General features: G+C 37.6%; 1 protein-coding gene across 7 annotated transcripts in view; it reads right to left on the bottom strand.

Annotated features, from left to right (window-relative positions):
* Positions 1-19414, bottom strand: part of MYO1D (myosin ID) — a 348824-nt gene that overhangs the window by 203446 nt on the left and 125964 nt on the right. For all 7 annotated transcript variants that reach the window (XM_010594224.3, XM_010594223.3, XM_023553473.2 and 4 more), the window contains exons 12-14: positions 16213-16283; positions 14712-14786; positions 10321-10453 (exon numbers count right to left, since the gene is read on the bottom strand). In XM_010594224.3, coding sequence (XP_010592526.1) covers positions 10321-10453; positions 14712-14786; positions 16213-16283 — 279 coding nt within the window. The remainder of the gene's footprint in view (positions 1-10320; positions 10454-14711; positions 14787-16212; positions 16284-19414) is intronic.

Raw genomic sequence — 19414 nt, 5'->3', positions numbered from 1 at the left:
GAGATACTTTTACTTCTTCCTTACCAATCTGGATGCCCTTTAATATCTTTATCTAACGTAATTGCTCTGGCTAGGACCTCTAGCACGATGTTGAACAAGAGTGGTGATAAAGGGCATCCTTGTCTAGTTCCCGTTCTCAAGGGGAATGCTTCCAGACTCTCCATTTAGGATGATGTTGGCTGTTGGCTTTGTAGAAATGCCCTTTATTATGTTGAGGAATTTTCCTTCTATTCCTATTTTGATGAGAGTTTTTATCATGAATGGGTGGTGAACTTTGTCAAATGCCTTTTCTGCATCAATTGATAAGATCATGTGGTTCTTGTCTTTTGTTTTATTTATATGATGGATTACATTAATTGTTTTTCTAATGTTGAACCATTTCTGCATACCTGGTATGAATCCCACTTGGTCATGGTGAATTATTTTTTTGATATGTTATTGAATTCTATTGGTTAGAATTTTGTTGAGGATTTTTACATCTCTGTTCAGGGGGATATAGGTCTGTAATTTTCTTTTCTTGTGGTGTCTTTACCTGGTTTTGGTATCAGGGATATGCTGGCTTCACAGAATGAGTTTGGGAGTATTCCATCCTTTTCTATGCTCTGAAATACCTTTAGTAGTAGTGGTGTTAACTCGTCTCTGAAAGTTTGGTAGAACTCTGCAGTGAAGCCATCCAGGCCTGGGCTTTTTTGTTGTTGTTGTTGGGAGTTTTTAAATTATCTTTTCAATCTCTTCTTTTTTTATGTGCTTATTTAGTTGTTCTACCTCTGCTTGTGTTAGTTTAGGTAGGTAGTGTGTATCTAGACATTTATCCATTCCTTCTAGGTTTTCAAATTTGTTAGAGTACCATTTTTCATAGTAGTCTGATATGATTCTTTTAACCTCAGTTTGGTCTGTTGTGATGTCGCCCATCTCATTTCTTATTTGGATTATTTGCTTCCTCTCTCCTGTTTTTCTTTTGTAACTTTGGCCAATGGCTTATCAATTTTGTTAATTTTTTCAAAGAACCAGCTTTTGGTCTTGTTAACTCTTTCAATTGTTTTTCTGTTTTCTATTTCATTTAGTTTTGCTCTCATTTTTATTATTTCCTTTCTTCTAGTGTCTGAGGGTTTCTTTTGTTGCTTTCTTTGTATGTGTTCAAGTTATAGGGATAATTCTTTGATTTTAGCCCTTTCCTTTTTTTTGTATGTGTGCATTTATTGATATAAATTGACCTCTGAGGACTGCTTTAGCTGTGTCCCAAAGGTTCTGATAGTAAGTATTTTCATTCTCATTGGATACTATGAATTTCTTTATTCCATCCTTAATGTCTTCTATAACCCAGTCGTTTTTGAGCAGGGTATTTTCAGTTTCCAAGTGTTTGATTTCTTTTCCCTGCTTTTTCTGTTGTTGATTTCTACCTTTATGCCCTTATGGTCAGAGAAGATACTCCGTAATATTTCGATGTTTTGGGTTTTGCTCTTGCTTTATGACCTAATATGTGGTCTATTCTAGAGACTGTTCTATGTGCACTAGAAAAGAAAGTATACTTGGCTGCTGTTGGGTGGGGTGTTCTGTATATGTCTATGAGGTCAATTTGGTTGACTGTGGCATTTAGATCTTCCATATCCTTATTAAGCTTTTTTCTGGATATTCTGTCCTTCACCAAAAGCGGGGTGTTGAAGTCTCCTACTATAATTGTGGAGCTGTCTATCTCACTTTTCAATGCTGTTAAAGTTTGTTTTATGTATCTTGCAGCCCTGTCACTGGTTGCATAAATATTCGATAAGGTTATATCCTCCTAGTATACTGTCCCTTTAATCATTACATAGCGTCCTTCCTTATCTTTTGTGGTGGATTTAACTTTAAAGTCTATTTTGTCAGAAATTAATATTGCCACTCCTGCTCTTTTTTGATTGTTGCTTGCTTGATATATATTTTTCCATCCTTTGAGTTTTAGTTTGTTTGTGTCTCTAAGCTTAAGGTGTGTCTCTTGTAGGCAGCATATAGACGCATTGTGTTTTTTCATCCATTCTGCCACTCTCTGTCACTTTATTGGTGCATTTAGTCCATTTATAATCAGTGTAATTATGGATAGGTATGAGTTTAGTGCTGTCATTTTGGTGTCTTTTTTTTTGTGTTTTATCGACTGTTTCTTTTTCCCACTTAATTTTTTGTGCTGAGTAGTTTATATATTGTCTTTTCCTCTTATTCGTTGTTATTGATTTTGTTTCTGCTGAGTCTCTATTTTTTTCTCATATTTTATTTTGATGAGTAGGATTGTTAGTTGTCTTTGTGGTTACCTTAATATTTACCTCTGCTTTTCTCAGTTCAAATCTAATTTTTATTTCTTTGTATCCCCTTATCTTCCTCTCCATATGAAAGATCTATGACTACATTTCTTGTTTTAATGTTGTCTTCTTTTACATAATGACATTATTGTTTCACTGTTTTGAGCATTTTTTAATCTTTATTTATTTTTATGATTTCCCTATCTAGGTTGACATCTGGTTGGTCTGTCCTGTGTTCTAGTCTTGGGTTGATATCAGATATTTTTGATTTTCTAACCAGAGAACTCCCTTTAGTATTTCTTGTAGTTTTGGTTTGGTTTTTACAAATTCCCTAAAGTTCTGTTTATCTGGAAATGTCCTAATTTCACCTTCATACATGAGACACAGCTATGCTGGATATATGATTCTTGGCTGGCAATTTTTTTTCCTTCAATGCTTTAGATAAGTCATCTCATTGTTTTTTTGCCTGCATGGTTCCTGCTGAGTAGTCCGAGCTAATTCTTATTGACTGTTCTCTGTAGGTGACTTTCCGTTTATCCCTAGCCGCTCTTAAAATTCTCTCTTTATTGTTGGTTTTGGCAAGTTTGATCATAGGTTGTCTTGGTGACTTTTAAGATCCACCTTACGTAGAGTTTGATGATGAGTATCTTGGATAGATATCTTCTCACCTTTCATGATATCAGGGAAGTTTTCTGCCAACAAATCTTCAACAATTCTCTCTATATTCTCTGTTATCCTTCCCTGTTCTGGTACTCCAATCACTCATAGGTTATTTCTCTTGATGGAGTCCCACATGATTCTTAGGATTTCTTCATTTTTTAAAATCCTTTTATCTGATTTTTCTTCATATATATTGGTGCCAAGTGTTTTATCTTCAATCTCACTAATTCTGTCTTCCAGTTCCACAATTCTGCTCCTCTGACTTTCTATTGCATTGTCTAATTCTGTAATTTTATTGTTAATCTTCTGAATTTCTGATTGTTGACTCTCTACGGATTCTTGCAGCTTATTAAATTTTTTTGTTATGTTCCTGAATAACCTTTTTAATTTCTTTAACTGCTTATCTGTGTGTTCCTTGGCTTGTTCTGCATTATTGCCTGATCTCCTTCCTGATCTTGTTCCTGATGTCTTGAAGAGTTCTGTATATTAATCTTTTGTATTCTGCATCTGGTGATTCCAGGAAGGCACCTTCATTTAGAAGATCCCTGCATTTTTTGTTTTGAGAGCGATCATTGTCTGCTTCTTTATGTGATATGATATGGGCTGTTGTCTCTGAGGCATCTCTAAGTTATTGTATTAGTATATCTTATGTTTGCTTACTGTATCCTAGCTTCTTGCTTTGTTTTGTTTTGATATGCCCAAATAGGTTGCTTGAGCGAGCTAGCTTGATTATTTTCGCCTTTTCGGCTCTAACGTCCTGTCACCAGATGGCTAGAGCTGTTGTCAGGTATATCAGCCTAGGAGTCCATTCACTCTTCTTGTATGGGTTCAGCTCAGGTGTCCAGGTAGTTGACTATCAAGTGTGTGGTACAGGCTCTGTCCTAGAATCTTAGAGGTGCAGGGGTGATTGGTGTACGTACAGGTATCTGGTTGCAGAAGGGGGTCACACTCTGAACAAGGCAGAGGGCTGACAACCATCCCCCAAGTGTCTGTGAGGAAAGCGTATCCCTGTTCCCTTGAGCACACAGGTGGGTGGGTTCTGCAGACGGACCATGGGTATCCAATATTTTTGGTTGTAAGGACTGGTGGGTACCAGTTATCCTTGGGCCCCTGTTGCGGGTGTCTGGGTGACGTGAGTGGAGCCACCAGTCCTTAGGCCCCTGATGTGGGTAGGCACGGACCCTATTTAATAAGCAAAGCTGTGTCAAACATCAAACACCCACCTCTTCACCGCACAGCTGAAACAGTTGCAGTCTGCCAACAAGGGCCTATTCGCCTGAAACAGGCCCACACAGGTCTATGCAGATGGGAAAGGTATTCAAAGTCCATGGACCGTTTATCCCTGGACAGGAGGTGCTTCTGTCCTGAGCTCTCCAGGTTAGTGGAGCTGGCAGATTATCTCTTCTCCAACTGTGAATTTATTCCTTCTCCAAGGCTGGGAGAATGGCTCAGGGTATTCAGCATGCCCTATCTCAGACCCAGGGAAATTGACAGCCACTGAAGCTGGCTTGGAGGTGGGGTGGGGGGGGGGCGCGGTAAAATACACGCAAGTATTTAGCTTTTTCTGAGAGTGCCACTCTTCTCTGGTTCCAGAGGTGTGAGTAGGCTGTGCAGCTGGTTGTTTCTCCTTGAGGAAACTGTGGCCGTACACTATCACCAGCCTGCCTGAGGGTTCCCGGCGATTCAGGTCCAGAAACTTCTCTCTACGCTTCTGAACTGTCTCTTCCTCCCCCTACCACTCAGTCCATTTTCTAACTTTGCCTTTGATATTGTCATAAATATAATCATTTCACTTGTTTTTTTTGGGTCTTTGTTATAAGAGGGATCACTGGCAGCATCTGACTACTCCACCATCTTGGCCCCACCTCTCTAACTTGTATTTTTAAGCCCACAAAACATTAGTTTTTATAGAGTCAGTTTATTTACATGTGTCCACATATTTACCGATTTCTTTGCTCTTTTTTTTTTTTTTTTTTGCAACTCAGGTTTTTTTTGGTATCCTCTTCTCCTGCCTCATGTACATCATTTAGAATTTTCTTTAGTGAAGTTTCGATGTTGGTAAATTTTTTTGAAGATTCTTTATTGTGCCGCTGTTTTTAAAAATATATATATTCTCTGGGTATAGAGTTTTGGCTTACGTTTTTTTTTTCTCTCAGTCTAATCGTTGTTCCTTTGAAGCTAATCTGTCTTTTCTCTGGTTGCTTTTAAGATATCTTCTATGTCTTTGATGTTCTGGGGGTTCACTAGTTGCCAAGAGGTAGATTTCTTTTAATTTTTCCAACTTGGGATACACTGGGCTTCCTGAATCTGTAGAATCTATACATCGACATCTTTCACTATTCTTGAAATTCTCAGCAATTCTACCTCAAATATTGCTTCTTCCCCATTCTCTCCTCACCTTCTATAAATGTTAATTAGATGCATGTTAGGCCTTATTTTATCTTGTGTGTTTCTTGTATATTTTTAATTTCTTGATCTCTTTGAGTGAAATTCTGGATAATTTCTTTAGCTTTTTTCTTTAATTTCACTAATTTTTCAGCTTTCCTAGACTAATGTTAAATCTGTCCACTGAGTTTTTAATTTTAATTATATAAAAATTAATAACTTTTATTTTATTTTGGTTGTCTCCTTTTCTTTCTCATATTTTCAAGTCTTTCATTTCTTGAAACATATTGACATATTCTGTCTCTAATAATTCCAACCTAAGAAATTATTATAAATCTGAGTCTGTTGTTTGTTTTGTCTGATTCTCATATATGGTGACTTGTTTGTTTAGTAATTTTTTTTTTTTTTTTTTTTACTGTGAGCTCCTTGATTTCCTTGGAACTTTATCTGTGGAGATTCTTTCAGATCTAGTGGAGGGTAGTTTCTTTGTGTTTGCTTCTATCAGATGCCTGGGGGCAATACCATTCTTGGCCCATCTTAGTTTAAACTAAATTGTTGGCTTGAGGGTTTTAGGCCATCCAAGCAGTGTAAATTTGGGCTGTAAATCTTATGAAAGATGGCCTATGACTACAAATTCTCAAGGGAGAATTCCCCCTTTGGTACGGTGCCAAGAAGCAAGATAGGCAGTTTTTTCTGTACATAAAAAAAATACATAATGAGGGATTAATTCTAATTTACCCTTACATTGAGGATGTAGCCCTTTGGGGACTCACTAGTGTGTGTGTGTGTTTGTATAAAATCTGTTATTAAACACCTTACTCTGGGAAGGTCCTGGACTTAACTTCAAGGACTCAGCCTTGAGTAACTATACTTGAAGTTACTCATTTCAACAAATTCCCACAGGGTGAAAGGTACATTTGGCACTGTTTATTTCTCCATTCACTCAGTTAGCTTCTGCCTTTACTTAGCCCTGGGCTGCATATTCTGTTCTTTCCTATTACTTCATGCTGTACTGAATAAGTTGATTTTTACACTTTATCTAGTGTCTTAGTTATCAGTTGGTTTTAGTGGACATCTCAGTCACCATGTTGCCAGAAATGCAATACTTATACATTTTTAAAGATCTTTATGTTCATAACTGAGATTGACTCCTAATTTTATTTGCTCACATGGACCTTGTAAGGTAATACTGATCTTATAACATGAACTGGGTAGTGGCCTCTTTTTCGTCCATTCTCCAAAACAGTTTGTATATGACAGGGATTATTGGCTCTTTGAAGGCTTTGTAAAACTCATCTATAAAATTATTCTATTCTAACGCCCTTTGTCAGAGTTGGGGGAGGGTAAACTTCTGATTAGTGACTCAATGTCTTTAAGGTTACTGATTTATTTAGGTTTTCTATTTCTTTTTGAGATAACTTTGATAACATATTTTTCTACAAAACTATTTGTCTAAACTTGAAGTTCATTGGCACATAGCTCATAATCTCATACTCTGAAAAATCTCTATGATATCTAAAGTTATATCCTGTTTTTCATTCATAATATTATTATTTTTTTTAATCAAGTTTTATTAGCAATTTGTCTATCTGGTTAATTTTTCTTTCTATTATTTTTTTGCTATTTAAAAAATTATTTTCTTACTTCTTTCTTTAGGTATTCTTTGGAGTTCCTTTTCTAGCTTCTTGAACTTAACTCCTTTACTTTCAGTCTTCTTTGTTTTTTAATAAAGGTATAACAAATGGATCACTTTAGGAGTGTCCTACAAATTTTAATAATATCTTTGTCATGCAGTTCCAAATATTTTGTAATTTCCATTGTGATTTCCTCTTCAGCCTGTGAGTTGTTTAGGAAAGCTTTTTTTTTTTTTTTTTTTTTATTTAAGTTCCCAAGTACATTACAGAATTACAGACAGTTCCTGACTTATGATGGGGTTCTGTTCTGATGACTCGGTTGTTAGTCGGTTCTGGTGTAAGTTGAATACTTCTTTTCTTTTTTTAGTTTGCATAGCCTGCTATACAAATTATAATACTGAACATCTGCCAGTGAACATTTGAGAATGATAACATCAGCAAATTACATGCTACAATGTTGTATTAGTACATGTTACCTATGACAAGATGTTAAAAAAAAGGTCGTAAGTGCGGTTCGTTGTAACTCAAATATGTCATAAGTCGGTGACTATCTGTATTTTTAAAAAAGTTTAAATGCCAATTTTTATTATATCTGACTTGAACATGGAGAATGTGTCTATATATCCATTCTTTCAAAATGGCTGAAACTTCCTTTGTGATCTAGTATGTGGTCAATTCTTGTAAATGATGTATGTGTACTTGAAAAAAATGTGTATTATCTATTTCCTGGATATAGGATTCTTTTGATCTATTAGATAAGGTTTAAATTTCATTTTCAAAGCTTCTGTATTCTTACTAATACTTTTGCTTGATCTATCACTTTTTGGAGGAGCTGGGATTGTGGGCTTGTCAAATTTTTTTCTTCTTTTTCAGGTTCTTTTTTGCAATATAGAGTTCATATTTAATCATGGCTATTTTTTGTGTTTTTTAAATATTAGGTACCTATATATATTTTCTTTTATATTGTTCATTTTATTATATAGTCTCTTTATTTGTATTGGTGGCACCATGGTTTAGTGCTCCGCTAGTAACTGAAAGGTCAGCGGTTTGAACCCACCGACCATTCCATGGGAGAAAGATGTGGCAGTCTGCAAACATTAGAGCCTTGGAAACCCTATGGAGCAGTTCTACTCTGTCTTATAGGGTCGCTACGAGTCAGAATTGAGTTGATGGCAATGTTTTTTTTTTTTTTTCTGTATTAACACTTACTGCCTTATTCTATTTTCTCCAACATTAATACTGCTTTTAACTATTTTTTTGTTTGTTTGGGGGTGAGCAGTGGGAGAGGCTTGACATATTTTTATTCATCTCTTTGTTTTTAACCTTTCTAGATAGCATTATTTAGGTGTGTTTCTTGTAAACAACATATAGCTGTATTTTCTCCCTAACTAGTTAATTTAATCTATTTACATTCATCGTAAGTATTAATTTTGTAGATTTATTTCTACTATTATTTTATATTTTCTAAATATAACATATTTTATTTATTTCTCCTCCCCCAACCTTCCTCTTCTTGCCTTCTATTGGATTGCCTACCCTATATCCAGCATCTTTTTCCTACTTTGAAACAGAATCTTTATTTTTAGTTGGGTATGCTGATGACCTGAATAAAATTGCATTTCCCAGCTTCCCTGGCAAATAGCTGTAGCAAGTTAAGATGTAGCTGAAGTGTTTTGTGAGGCTTCCTGGAAGCCTCTTTCAAAGGAAAGAAGCTCCAGCTGCCATCTTGGGCTAGGAGGAAGAATGCCATGCAGTAGGATGGTAGAACAGAAAGACAGAAGGAACCTGGGTCCCTGATAACTTTGGAGCTGCTATACTAACCCTGGGATGCCTTCTTCTGCACTGCTTTTACAGGAGAGACAAATTAATTGCTCTCTTGTTTAAGCCACTAATTTTGGGGTCTCTTATTAGCAGCTGAATGCAATTCCTGGATGTAAAAACTATACATGGCTCTAGATTTTAACTTTTTAAAGAGGCAAATTTAACTATCAATTTTTGAAAACAAAAATTATTTTTCCTGTTAAATAAGTCTAATGTATTTTATAAATAAAATGCATTTTATAAAATTCTGTGTTCAACTCTGTTTCTTGTGCCTCAAGCCTTCCTTCTAGGTTCCCTTTTCTTCTTGCTGAATGAAGCAGGTTGAAGCTGACCTGCAGAGATGCTGAGATAAAAGAGTTAAGAGTTCTGATGGTGCTCTAATCCTTGGTTCCAGTGTCCTTACCCCTACCCTTCTGAAGGCATGATTATATAAGCTAAAAAATTCCACTCATTTCGTGTCACTTGAGGCCAAAGAATCCTGACTAAAAGAATAGACATGTTTCTTGTGCTATTTGCCTAATTTATTCACAGTGAAGGAATCAGAAGTATAAGCATAGATTTAAATTCTTAGAGAGGAAGTTGATTTAAAAAAAAAAAAAAGAAGATAATAATAAAGAAGAAAATATACAGAAAAAGCACCAGAAGAGGAAGATAAAATTGAAGGAACTAAAAATATTGAGTCCCAGAATGCTGCCTAATTTATCAAACTTGTCAACAGCAGCAGTTAAGAGCAGAAATTTGTTCTTAGGGCATGGGAGCGGGAAGGCGGACTAACTTAAGTTATCAAACAGACAGTATTAGACCCCAGAGGAACAATAAACACCAGACATAATTGTCAATAACACGTCTTTATATTCCAACTATTTAAAACAGCCTAAGTACAATACTTAAATTCTAAACTTCCTCTTGAAACTCCCTCTGCCTTTATTCAGTTCTTATTCAAATACAATATATGGATGGTGCATTACAGTTAATGACGTTCTTTTTGACAGGCCCTTTCTGCGGCACAGGGCTATACTCTCTCTCTCTCTCTATATACAGGTAGCACAAATCATTAAGTACTCAGCTCCTAACTGAAAGGTTGATGGTTTGAAGTCACCCAGAGGCCCCTTGGAAGAAAAGCCTGACGATCTACTTCTGAAAGACCACAGCCATTGAAAACCCTATGGAGTGCAGTTCTACTCTGACACACATGGGGTTGCCATGAGTTGGAATCGATTGGATGGCAACTGGCTTGATTTCTTGGTTTATGTGTGTGTGTGTGTTTAAAATCTCACTAAGACTCTCCCTTTGACCACAACAGTAGACTAGAAAGTCCAAATTTAAGAAAAGCATTCATCTGGGACACAAACAATTGCTTCACCCAGCCAAGTTAAAAAAACAAAACAAAAACCAGGAATGAAAATTCTCACAGTAAGTTTGAATATATATTCTTCAGTGTGATTACATATTATCACTACCTAAAAACAAATCATACATACATATTCTATAACATATTTCAAGAGGGAATCCATGCATTTAGAAAGATATTCATAGGAGAAAATAAATACCTTTGATGCAAGGTTGTCTACTAAAGCAATCATAGAATTCTTAAACAAGGTGGCGGCAGTCAGAGGTCGCTTGGTCACCTCTGTAATGCTCAGTTTGCCTTCTGGCCACATATTCTTCAGCACAGGATTTGAACTGAGAACCACAGGAAGAGAAATGCAAATGTTACATTCAAAAAAGATGAACAAGAATTGCTAAGCAATCCTGCTGAACGGTATCCTGGGAATCACAACTGGACTACGGACTCAAAGCTTTCTCAGGTCTTTTCTGAACATACATCCAGCCCTGGGCATGTATGTGGCTTTCTAGATTCCCAAGAATATACGGAAGCTTTTCAAAGCCCTTATTCCCCCAAATCATTCTCATTCCTCTGCTTTTCCTCCCTAGCTTTTTGGTTAGTCTATTGTTGGCCTTATTTGCTATCCCTTGCCCCAGGCAGCAGCGACTGACACATCTGTCCTTAAATGTTTTCAGCAAACATGTCACTCTCCCCTACCATACCCACAGTGGGAGAGCTCTGAGTGAGGCAAAATAAAAGCAAGCCCCGCCCTTTTTTTCAGCTTTTATTTTTTATTGTACTTTAGAAGAAGGTTTACAGAGCAAACTAGCTTCTCAATAAACAGTACGCATATTGTTTTTATGACATCGGTTAACAACCCCACCACAGGTCAACACTATTCCTTCTCAACCTTGGGTTCCCTATTACCAGCTTTCCTGTACCCTTCCGTCTTCTAGTCCTTGACCCTGACCTGGTGTGCCCCTTTAGTCTCATTTTGTTTTATGGGCCTGTCTAATCTTTGGCTGAAGGGCGAACCTCTTGAGTGCCTTCATTACTGAACCAAAAGAGTGTTCGGGGACCATGCTCTCAGGGTTTCTCCAGTCTCTGTCAGACCAATAAGTCTGGTCTTCTTTTGTGAGTTAGAATTTTGTTCTACATTTTTTCTCAAGCTCTGTCTGGGTCTCTCTATTGTGATCCCTGTCAGAGCAGTTAGTGGTGGTAGCTGGGCACCATCTAGTTGTACTGGACTCAGTCTGGTGGAAGCCATGGTAGCCGTGGTCTGTTAGTCCTTTGGGCTAATCTTTACCTTCTATCTTTAGTTTTCTTCATTCTCCCTTGCTCCTGAAGGGGTGAGACCAGTGGAGTATCCTAGATGGCTGCTCACACTTTTAAGACCCCAGACACTACTCACCAATGTAGAATGTAGAACATTTTCTTTATAATCTATGTTATGCCAATTGAGCTAGATGTTCTCTGAGATCATGGTCTCCACAGCCCTCAGCCTAGCAATTCAGTCTGTCAGCGAATTTGGATGTGTCTATAGAGCTTCCATGACCAAGACAAACCCTTTTGACTAGTCCTTTGGGAGTTACCAGACAGGTCAAAACAAATAACCACAATTCTTTGAGAATAAGGTCCATTCTGTTCTCTTTGGTACTAGGTGCCTGTACCAGAAACATGGGCTGTTGTCTTCAAGGCTGCCACAAAGCAGGGGAGTGGGGGATGGGCCAGGTTATGCTAACATGCCACAAAGCTCTCTTACTGTGATTCAGCTATTTTTTCTTGATTATGTATTCCCCTGGTTGTTGAAAGCTTTTGATTAGTTTCCAGAGTTCTAAAAAACTGGATTCTGACAGCCTTTGCCAGTTTATTGTGGCTTTTGTGGAAGAACAGATATTTAGAGTTCCTTCCTCTTCCATTTTCATTGACATCAAGACATCACCCCTCAATAACCTTCTTTTTTTTAAATAATATTTTGTTGTGTTTTAGGTGGAAGTTTACACAGCAAATTAGGTTCTCCTTTAACAAAATTTTTGGAGCCCTGGTGGCACAGTAGCTCAGCTGTTAACCAAAAGTTGGCAGTTCAAATCCACCAGCTGCTCCTTGGAAACCCTATGAGGCAGTTCTACTCTGTCCTGTAGGCTTGTTATGAGTCAGAATTGACTCAATGGCAACGGGCTAACAATTTTTATACAAATTGATCCATGCCATTGGTTACCATTTTTACAATATATCAGCATTCTCATTATGACCATTTTATTTCCATTGATTTAGCTTCCCTTCCCTTCCCTTCCTTGCCTTCTCATCTTTGCTTTTGGGTAAATGCTGTTTGGTCTCATATAGTTAATTGCTTAAGGTGGCATATTATTTATGTGATTTTATTTTATAAGCCAATCTATTATTTGGCTGAAGGTGACCTGCAGAAATAGCTTCAATACAAGTTCAAAAGGTATCTTACGGTATGATAGTCTCGGGGGTTCATCTAGTCTCTATTGGTCCAGTAGGTCTGGACGTTTTTAGGAATTTGAGTTCTGTTCTACATTCTTCTTCCATTCCATCTGGGACCTTCTATTGTGTCCCTGGTCAGAATGGTGGGTAGTGGTAGCCAGGCACCATCTAGTTCTTCTGGTCTCAGGTTAGAAGTGGTTGTGGTTTACGTAGGCTATTAGTCCCATGGAGTAGTTTCTTCTTTGAGACTTTGATTTCCTTCATTCTCTTTTGTTCCACATGAGTAGAGAACAATAGTTGTATCTTATAATGCTGCTCCCAAACTTTTAAGAACCCAGACGCCACTCACCAAACTAGGATGTAGAACATTATCTTTGTTATGTTATGCTGATTGACAAAGTTGTCCCTCAAGATTATAGCCCCAAGCCTTTTGACCCAGTATCCCAATCCCACGAGTTGTTTGGATGTGTCTAGGAAGCCTCCATAACTGAGCCCCTATGTGGTCTGTTATGTACGTGGATATATGAGCAGCACACACCAATGTGTATCTACATATGCCTACAGATACACCTATACAGGCACGTGCATTACTCACGTATGCCTTCCTATACACATATATGCATTCATATCCACCTACATAACCACACATATATTTTTTGGTTGTTTTTACTGTTGCTTCAAAATTGTATATGTTACAGAATTTACCAAAATTGTTCCCTTTTCTGGTGTCTTTATTTACCTTGGTCAAGTTGTGCTGATTTCACCCATATTTGGCCTCAATATTTTTTTGATGACCTACTGACCAACTGATAGAACAGAATGAATGAGTAAGTGAATGTAGTTCTCTAATCTAGAAGAGGAAACACCCTGGTGGTGTAGTGGTTAAGAGCTATGGTTGGTAACCTAAAGGCTGGCAGTTCAAATCCACCAGCTGCTCCTTGGAAACCATATGGGACAGTTCTACTCTGTTTTACAGGGTTGTTATGAGTCGGAATCGACTCGACAGCAATGGGTTATGGTTAATCTAGAAGAAGCTGGCCAAGAATACTGGTTCTTCTTCATGGGCCTTCTTTCCAAACCGTACATCAAAAAGCAAAAACAAAACAGAAAAACCATTGCCGGCGATTCTGACTCATAGCAACTGTACAGGATAGGGTAGAACTGCACTATAGGGCTTCCAAGGAGTGGCTGGTAGATTTGAACTTCTGACCTTCTGGTTAGCAGCCATAGCTCACTGTGGCTCTTAACCACTGTGCCACCAGGGCTCCAAAGCATACATAGTGGTTTTGAGTATGTGATCATCTGCCTGTCCCCGGGTGGTGCAAATGGTTTGAGATGGACTAACCTAAAGGCTGGCTGTTTGAACCCACCCAGTGGTACCACAGAAAAAAAACCCTGGTGATCTGCTTCCATAAAGACTACAGCCAAGAAAATCCTATGGGGCAGTTCTACTCTGTAACATATGGGGTTGCCATGAGTTGGAATTAACTTGATGGCAATAGCTACCATTTGCCAATCATTCACCAGTTTTATTTTTACATTTTCTTGATTCATAAGAAGAATTCAGCCACATAGTCAGTGTCTATAATCAATGACACTAGACACTATTCTGGTATCAGAGTGGGCTCTCAGTTGCGGGCAAAAACACTATATTAAAAACCCGAATCTGTAAAGCTTTCAGCTGGGCCAGAGGCTACCTGACACTTCTCCATTACCACCGGTCTAGCCTGGGGACTGCTGAGGATATAGATAAGGTTGTCAGATGACTGACTGGCAGAATAGAGAAACTGAGGCAACCCAAGGGAAATCAAGAAAAATCACATTAGTATCAGTAAGTTTATAGACTACATAATCACAAACCCACTGCCGTCGAGTCGATTCCAACTCAAAGTGACCCCTTGGATACAGTAGAACTACCCATAGGGTATCCAAGGAGTGTCTAATGGATTTGAACTGCCATCCTTTTGGTTAGCAGTCAAGCTCTTAACCACTGCGCCACCAGAGTTCTATATAATCACAAAGTTATATACTATTCTGTCCATTAAGTATGTAGAAGCAGAACTAGAAAATTTGTCAGAAACTCTTTAAATTGTCACATAAAAATAATCATGTACATATATATTATATGAAGAACCTAATATAAAGATAATAAAATTCCAATCCTACCTGTTATACATGAGGCGCTTAAAATCTTGAAATAAAGTATCTTTATTTTTGTCAATAAAACCAATGACGGAATATCTAAAAGAAAAAAAAAAAAAAAACATAGAAAACATGCATTATTCACCCAGCAAGAGCCACATTTAACACGCACACTGTGTAAGTGGGGTGTGGATTTTCAGGGGGTTAGATCTGTGTGGTACTGGATGCCCCGTCTTCAGTACTCTGGAAGCTGGGAAGAGGACCAGAAGAAGTGGCATCATTCCAGCACTAATGGCTACTTTGGCAGATGGGGTGATAATTTTGAGTCATGTTATTTTATGATTCTAGGGTTTTAATTTAACTCAGGAACAGCTATTAAAATTTCTTCAAATGTCTTTTCCGCATTTACAGAGATGATCATTTGCTTTCTTTTGCTTAACCTCTTCATGTAATGGGTTACGTGAATAGAATTTCTAAAGTAAAAAAGAAGAGAAAGGAAAAAGAGAGAACTTTAAACAATAAGATGAAGAGGAGTGCTCAATGGACGTTCAAAGAATACTAAGGTAGTTATATTTTTTAAGTTACATTTTTTCTTATCAATTTCTAGTTTTATCGTATTGTAATCAAAAAATTATGCCCTGTAAGAATTTTAATTTTTCAAATATGGTAGAACTTTGTTTATACAGTTACTTTACTACTTATAGTATCTCATATAAAATAGTTATTCTCAACCTCTGGGCCTTTATGCTGCTGTCTCTTCAGCTTGGAATGCCTTCTCTTCTGCCTCTCATCTTCCCAATTCCTTTCCCTGACTAACACTTTTTTAACTTTTTAGGACTCAACTTAGATGTCACTTTCTCCAGGAAGGCTGCTCTATACTTATTCCAAAACACCAAACCAAACCCCCTGCCGTCAAGTCAATTCTGAGTCATAGCGACCCTGTAGGACAGAGTAGAACTGCCCCATAGAGTTTCCAAGGAGTGCCTGATGGATTCAAACTGCAGACCTTTTGGTTAGGAGCCGTAGTTCTTAACCACTACACCACCAGGGATTCTTATACTTCTTACGCTGGGTTAAATTAACTCTCCTCAGTACTCCCATAATGCCTTGCACTTCTCTAAGTTTAACCCTTTCCATAGTTCATTATAATAACTTACGTTGTATCTGCCCATATCCTCCACTAAACTGTTGGTTCCTTAAGGGCAAGGCCCATCTTATCCAGCTTTTTTCTCTAGTTCTTAACATACTTCTATGATTTATTTAGCCATCAATCAATTTTTTACTGAGTGGTAACTATATCAGAAACTTGCTTGAGTACAGAGTATGTGCTCAATAAATGTTCAAAAAACAGAAACGAAGCTTTGCCAATTTTTTTTTTTAAATGAACAGACTAAAATACACTGACATACAACATGACTGAAAAATGCAACTGAAGGGGAAAACAATTTATATTTGCCCTGGTAATATTTTTGGAAGTGTGACTCCACGCAAATCATCATGTTATGTACCAAAATAAGATACTCACAGTACGTCACCCGCATAATGTCGAATTCGAAAATCTCTATCAAACTCCAGCATTTTGTCTGAGGCACAGAGCTAAGAAACCAAGAAGGAGATTATTTTAAAAACAGGCATTTTAGTTTTCCTAAAAATGTATTCCAACTTAAAATAAGAAGATAATACCACGAACCACGATATCATTATGAATGTAATCACATGGTGTGGGGCTTGGTTTTCCTATCTGACTTCTACGATACAGACTGTGAGCTTTCATACAAAATCTATTTCCTCCCAGTGTCCTCTGTGCCCTCTCTTCTCCTCCCACTAGATGGATAGTCCCTAGGAGATGGAAGAGCCAGAAGATAAAAGAGGCCTGGGTCCCTGAGAGACAATTAGACTTCCATCTTAGTCGCTATTTCTTAACTCAGCCCAGCCTACCTTGACTAATACAGTTTCTTTCTCCTCTGTGATCAGCTTAAGGAGGAATGTATCTATCATTACCAAGTGCCAACTATCTGCTAGGCACACACATCTCATTTAGTCCTCAAGACTGACATGTAAGGTAAGCATTGTGATCTCTTACACACATGGAAAGTAAGGCTCAAAGGCCCCAGATTGCATAGCTAATAAGTCCTAGGCCTGGGAATGATTCCTGGGACTGCCTGTGATGTCTGTGCCCTCCTACATACAGAGCAGCCTGGCTCACCTGTCTTCTGTTAGTCTGGCCCTCCAGCCAGGCCTGTCATTTCACAGATCAACTTTCTGCAGTTCTTTTTTACTGAAAGGAAATATGCTATGGAAGGGCAGTTTTTTCATGGCTCTGGTGGCCACGTAACTTTCTGCAATTTTCCTTGTTAAATTAAAACCACTGAGGCTATTTTATAATAGTGACTAGACTTCTCTGTCCGCCCTGTGAAGGGTCACCTGATATTCTCTAGGTTCTAAAGCAGACATCTAAGAATCCATGCAGCACTGAATGTACTTACACACAAAATTACTTAGGTTCTAATGTTAGATAATAAACAACCCCAAAAGGATGGTAGGTTCTACGCAGATGATGAAACTGTAAAGAAATGGTCTATCAATTCAATAAGTAATATAGTAAATTAGAATCGGACTTCTGAGGTTCAAATCTTGGCTCTACCGTCTACTCACTCTGCCTCCTTTAATAATTATTTGTCTCAGAGAGTTGCTTTACGGATTAAATGATCTATGTAGGCCATAGTGCCTAACATACAGTGTGGTCTCCGATAAATTTAATTCTTCTTTCCTTTTCTTTCTCTTATTAAACACTTCTACAAAACCTTTTCATTCATAAAATCCCCAAAGGAAAAGGACACAAGAGATGTCCCACACTGATTGAATACTTAGTGTATTCTATTAAAAAAAAAAAAATTAGTAAAATACTAATTGGATATTGTAGTCTCAACTGGTCTGAACACAGAAGGTTTTAGACTTTTCTTTTTTTATAACAGTTACAGATTTATCCTTTAGTTTTTAATGTTAATATTCTAGATAGTGATTATATAGCTTACTGAATCATTTTCATGCCTCTCTATAATAACTCTAATGTGTAAGAAACAGTGTAGCCCCTAATGAAACTACTGCTGCAAGCCAGAAATCTCTTTTTTCACATGTCTATAACTCTAGTTAATCAGTAACCAGTAGCAAATGATGGTAGCTGGCTCAACGTACGGGATAGTAGTACTATTTAACAGAAAGCTTTACAGTGATTAAAATATCCTAATGGCGTAGTAGTTAAGTGCTACGGCTGTTAACCAAAAGGTCAACAGTTTGAACCCACTAGTTGCTCCTTGGAAACCATACGGGACAGTTCTACTCTGTCCTACAGGGTTGCTATGAGTCGGAATCAACTCGATGGCAATGGGTTTAATGGCTTCATTACTTCGTTTCTTTCCTTAATTAGGCAAAGATTCCAGGAAAAAAAAAAAAAAAACACTTTAAAAATCTGTATCTCCACAGATAAACTGCTCTTTAGTATTTTCTATCAAATCAGTAGCAACTGCTTAAAAGTACTGTGAACAGTAGCTACCTTAGGAAGCTTTTGAAACACTTGGTTGACAAATTTAATTCAGGTGTATAAACAACCAAGGTGAGAGTGTCAAAATGAGGTGGGTTTGATGTCTCATGTGGAACTCACAGTGATTTATATAAATGAATTGGAGCCTTGCATGTTTTAGTTCAAAATTCAATATTCCATTAGGCTTATTTGGTATGATTTTGACCAATTCAATTTGACTTCATGAACACTGATTGAGTGCCTACCACCTGGTAGACAAAATGCTAGGCAAATCTCCAAAATTTAAATGGTGGTTAAAAATGACATTCATAAACTATCCCATCAGAGACAGGGCATTTGCCCATGTAGTCGTACTGTCTTTAAAACCATCACTCTTTATTATTTAGGTTACTTTTAACTTTGCCCACTACTCTATCTCCATCATCTAGGATTGTACCTGGCAAATAAGAGGTACTCATTAAGTATTTGTGGCATAAATGGGAACAATTGAAGAAATACCTCTAACTGGAGCCCTAATGTGAAAGGTCAGATGGTAGTAACCCAAAGCCAACTTGTAGCAGGGATACTAGTCAGTCCTCAGTAACAGATCAATGAGAATACTTTAGAAATTAACTGGCTTAAAATAAGTATCAGCCAGTAATCTACTTCTTGCTGATTTGTGCTTTAACAAGGTAATTGTGGCCACCTCCCTATTCTGATTAAAAAAAAAAAAATTCTGACTACATACTTTCAAAGGGGACAAAGTTAGAATATAGATTTAGTCATGCTAAAACATGGTAGTATGTCACTGATGCATGTGGAATTATGGAGGAACAGTCTTCCCCTTTCCTAAAATGAAGGAGTATGGGGATGTTTTACCTTCAGCTTATGGCTGCATGACGGGCCTGTATTTGTAGGGAAGACTCAGGGTGATGATGGTGTGTCCCTTCTCATTCCTTGAACGATACTAATGAGAAACACGCTACATGCAAGACACAGCACAAAGGTCTGAGCTGATAATCATGACTACCACCAATTATTACAAAAGTGTGATCTGTTTATAGCACTCACTTTTAGAATGTGAAAAATGGGAAGCAAAAAGGACACCCATTCATTCAAGGAATGAATTTCCCCGCGTGGCAAAACAACGAGAGTTTGTTTTCAAGAAGGTCACGTCTTCCGAAGAAGTATGGCAGAGCCACATTTT

This window comes from Loxodonta africana, chromosome 18 (assembly GCF_030014295.1).
Source record: "Loxodonta africana isolate mLoxAfr1 chromosome 18, mLoxAfr1.hap2, whole genome shotgun sequence".
Lineage (NCBI taxonomy): Eukaryota > Metazoa > Chordata > Mammalia > Proboscidea > Elephantidae > Loxodonta > Loxodonta africana.
Note: the sequence above shows the minus strand (reverse complement) of the source record. Positions and strands in the feature narration are given on the sequence as shown.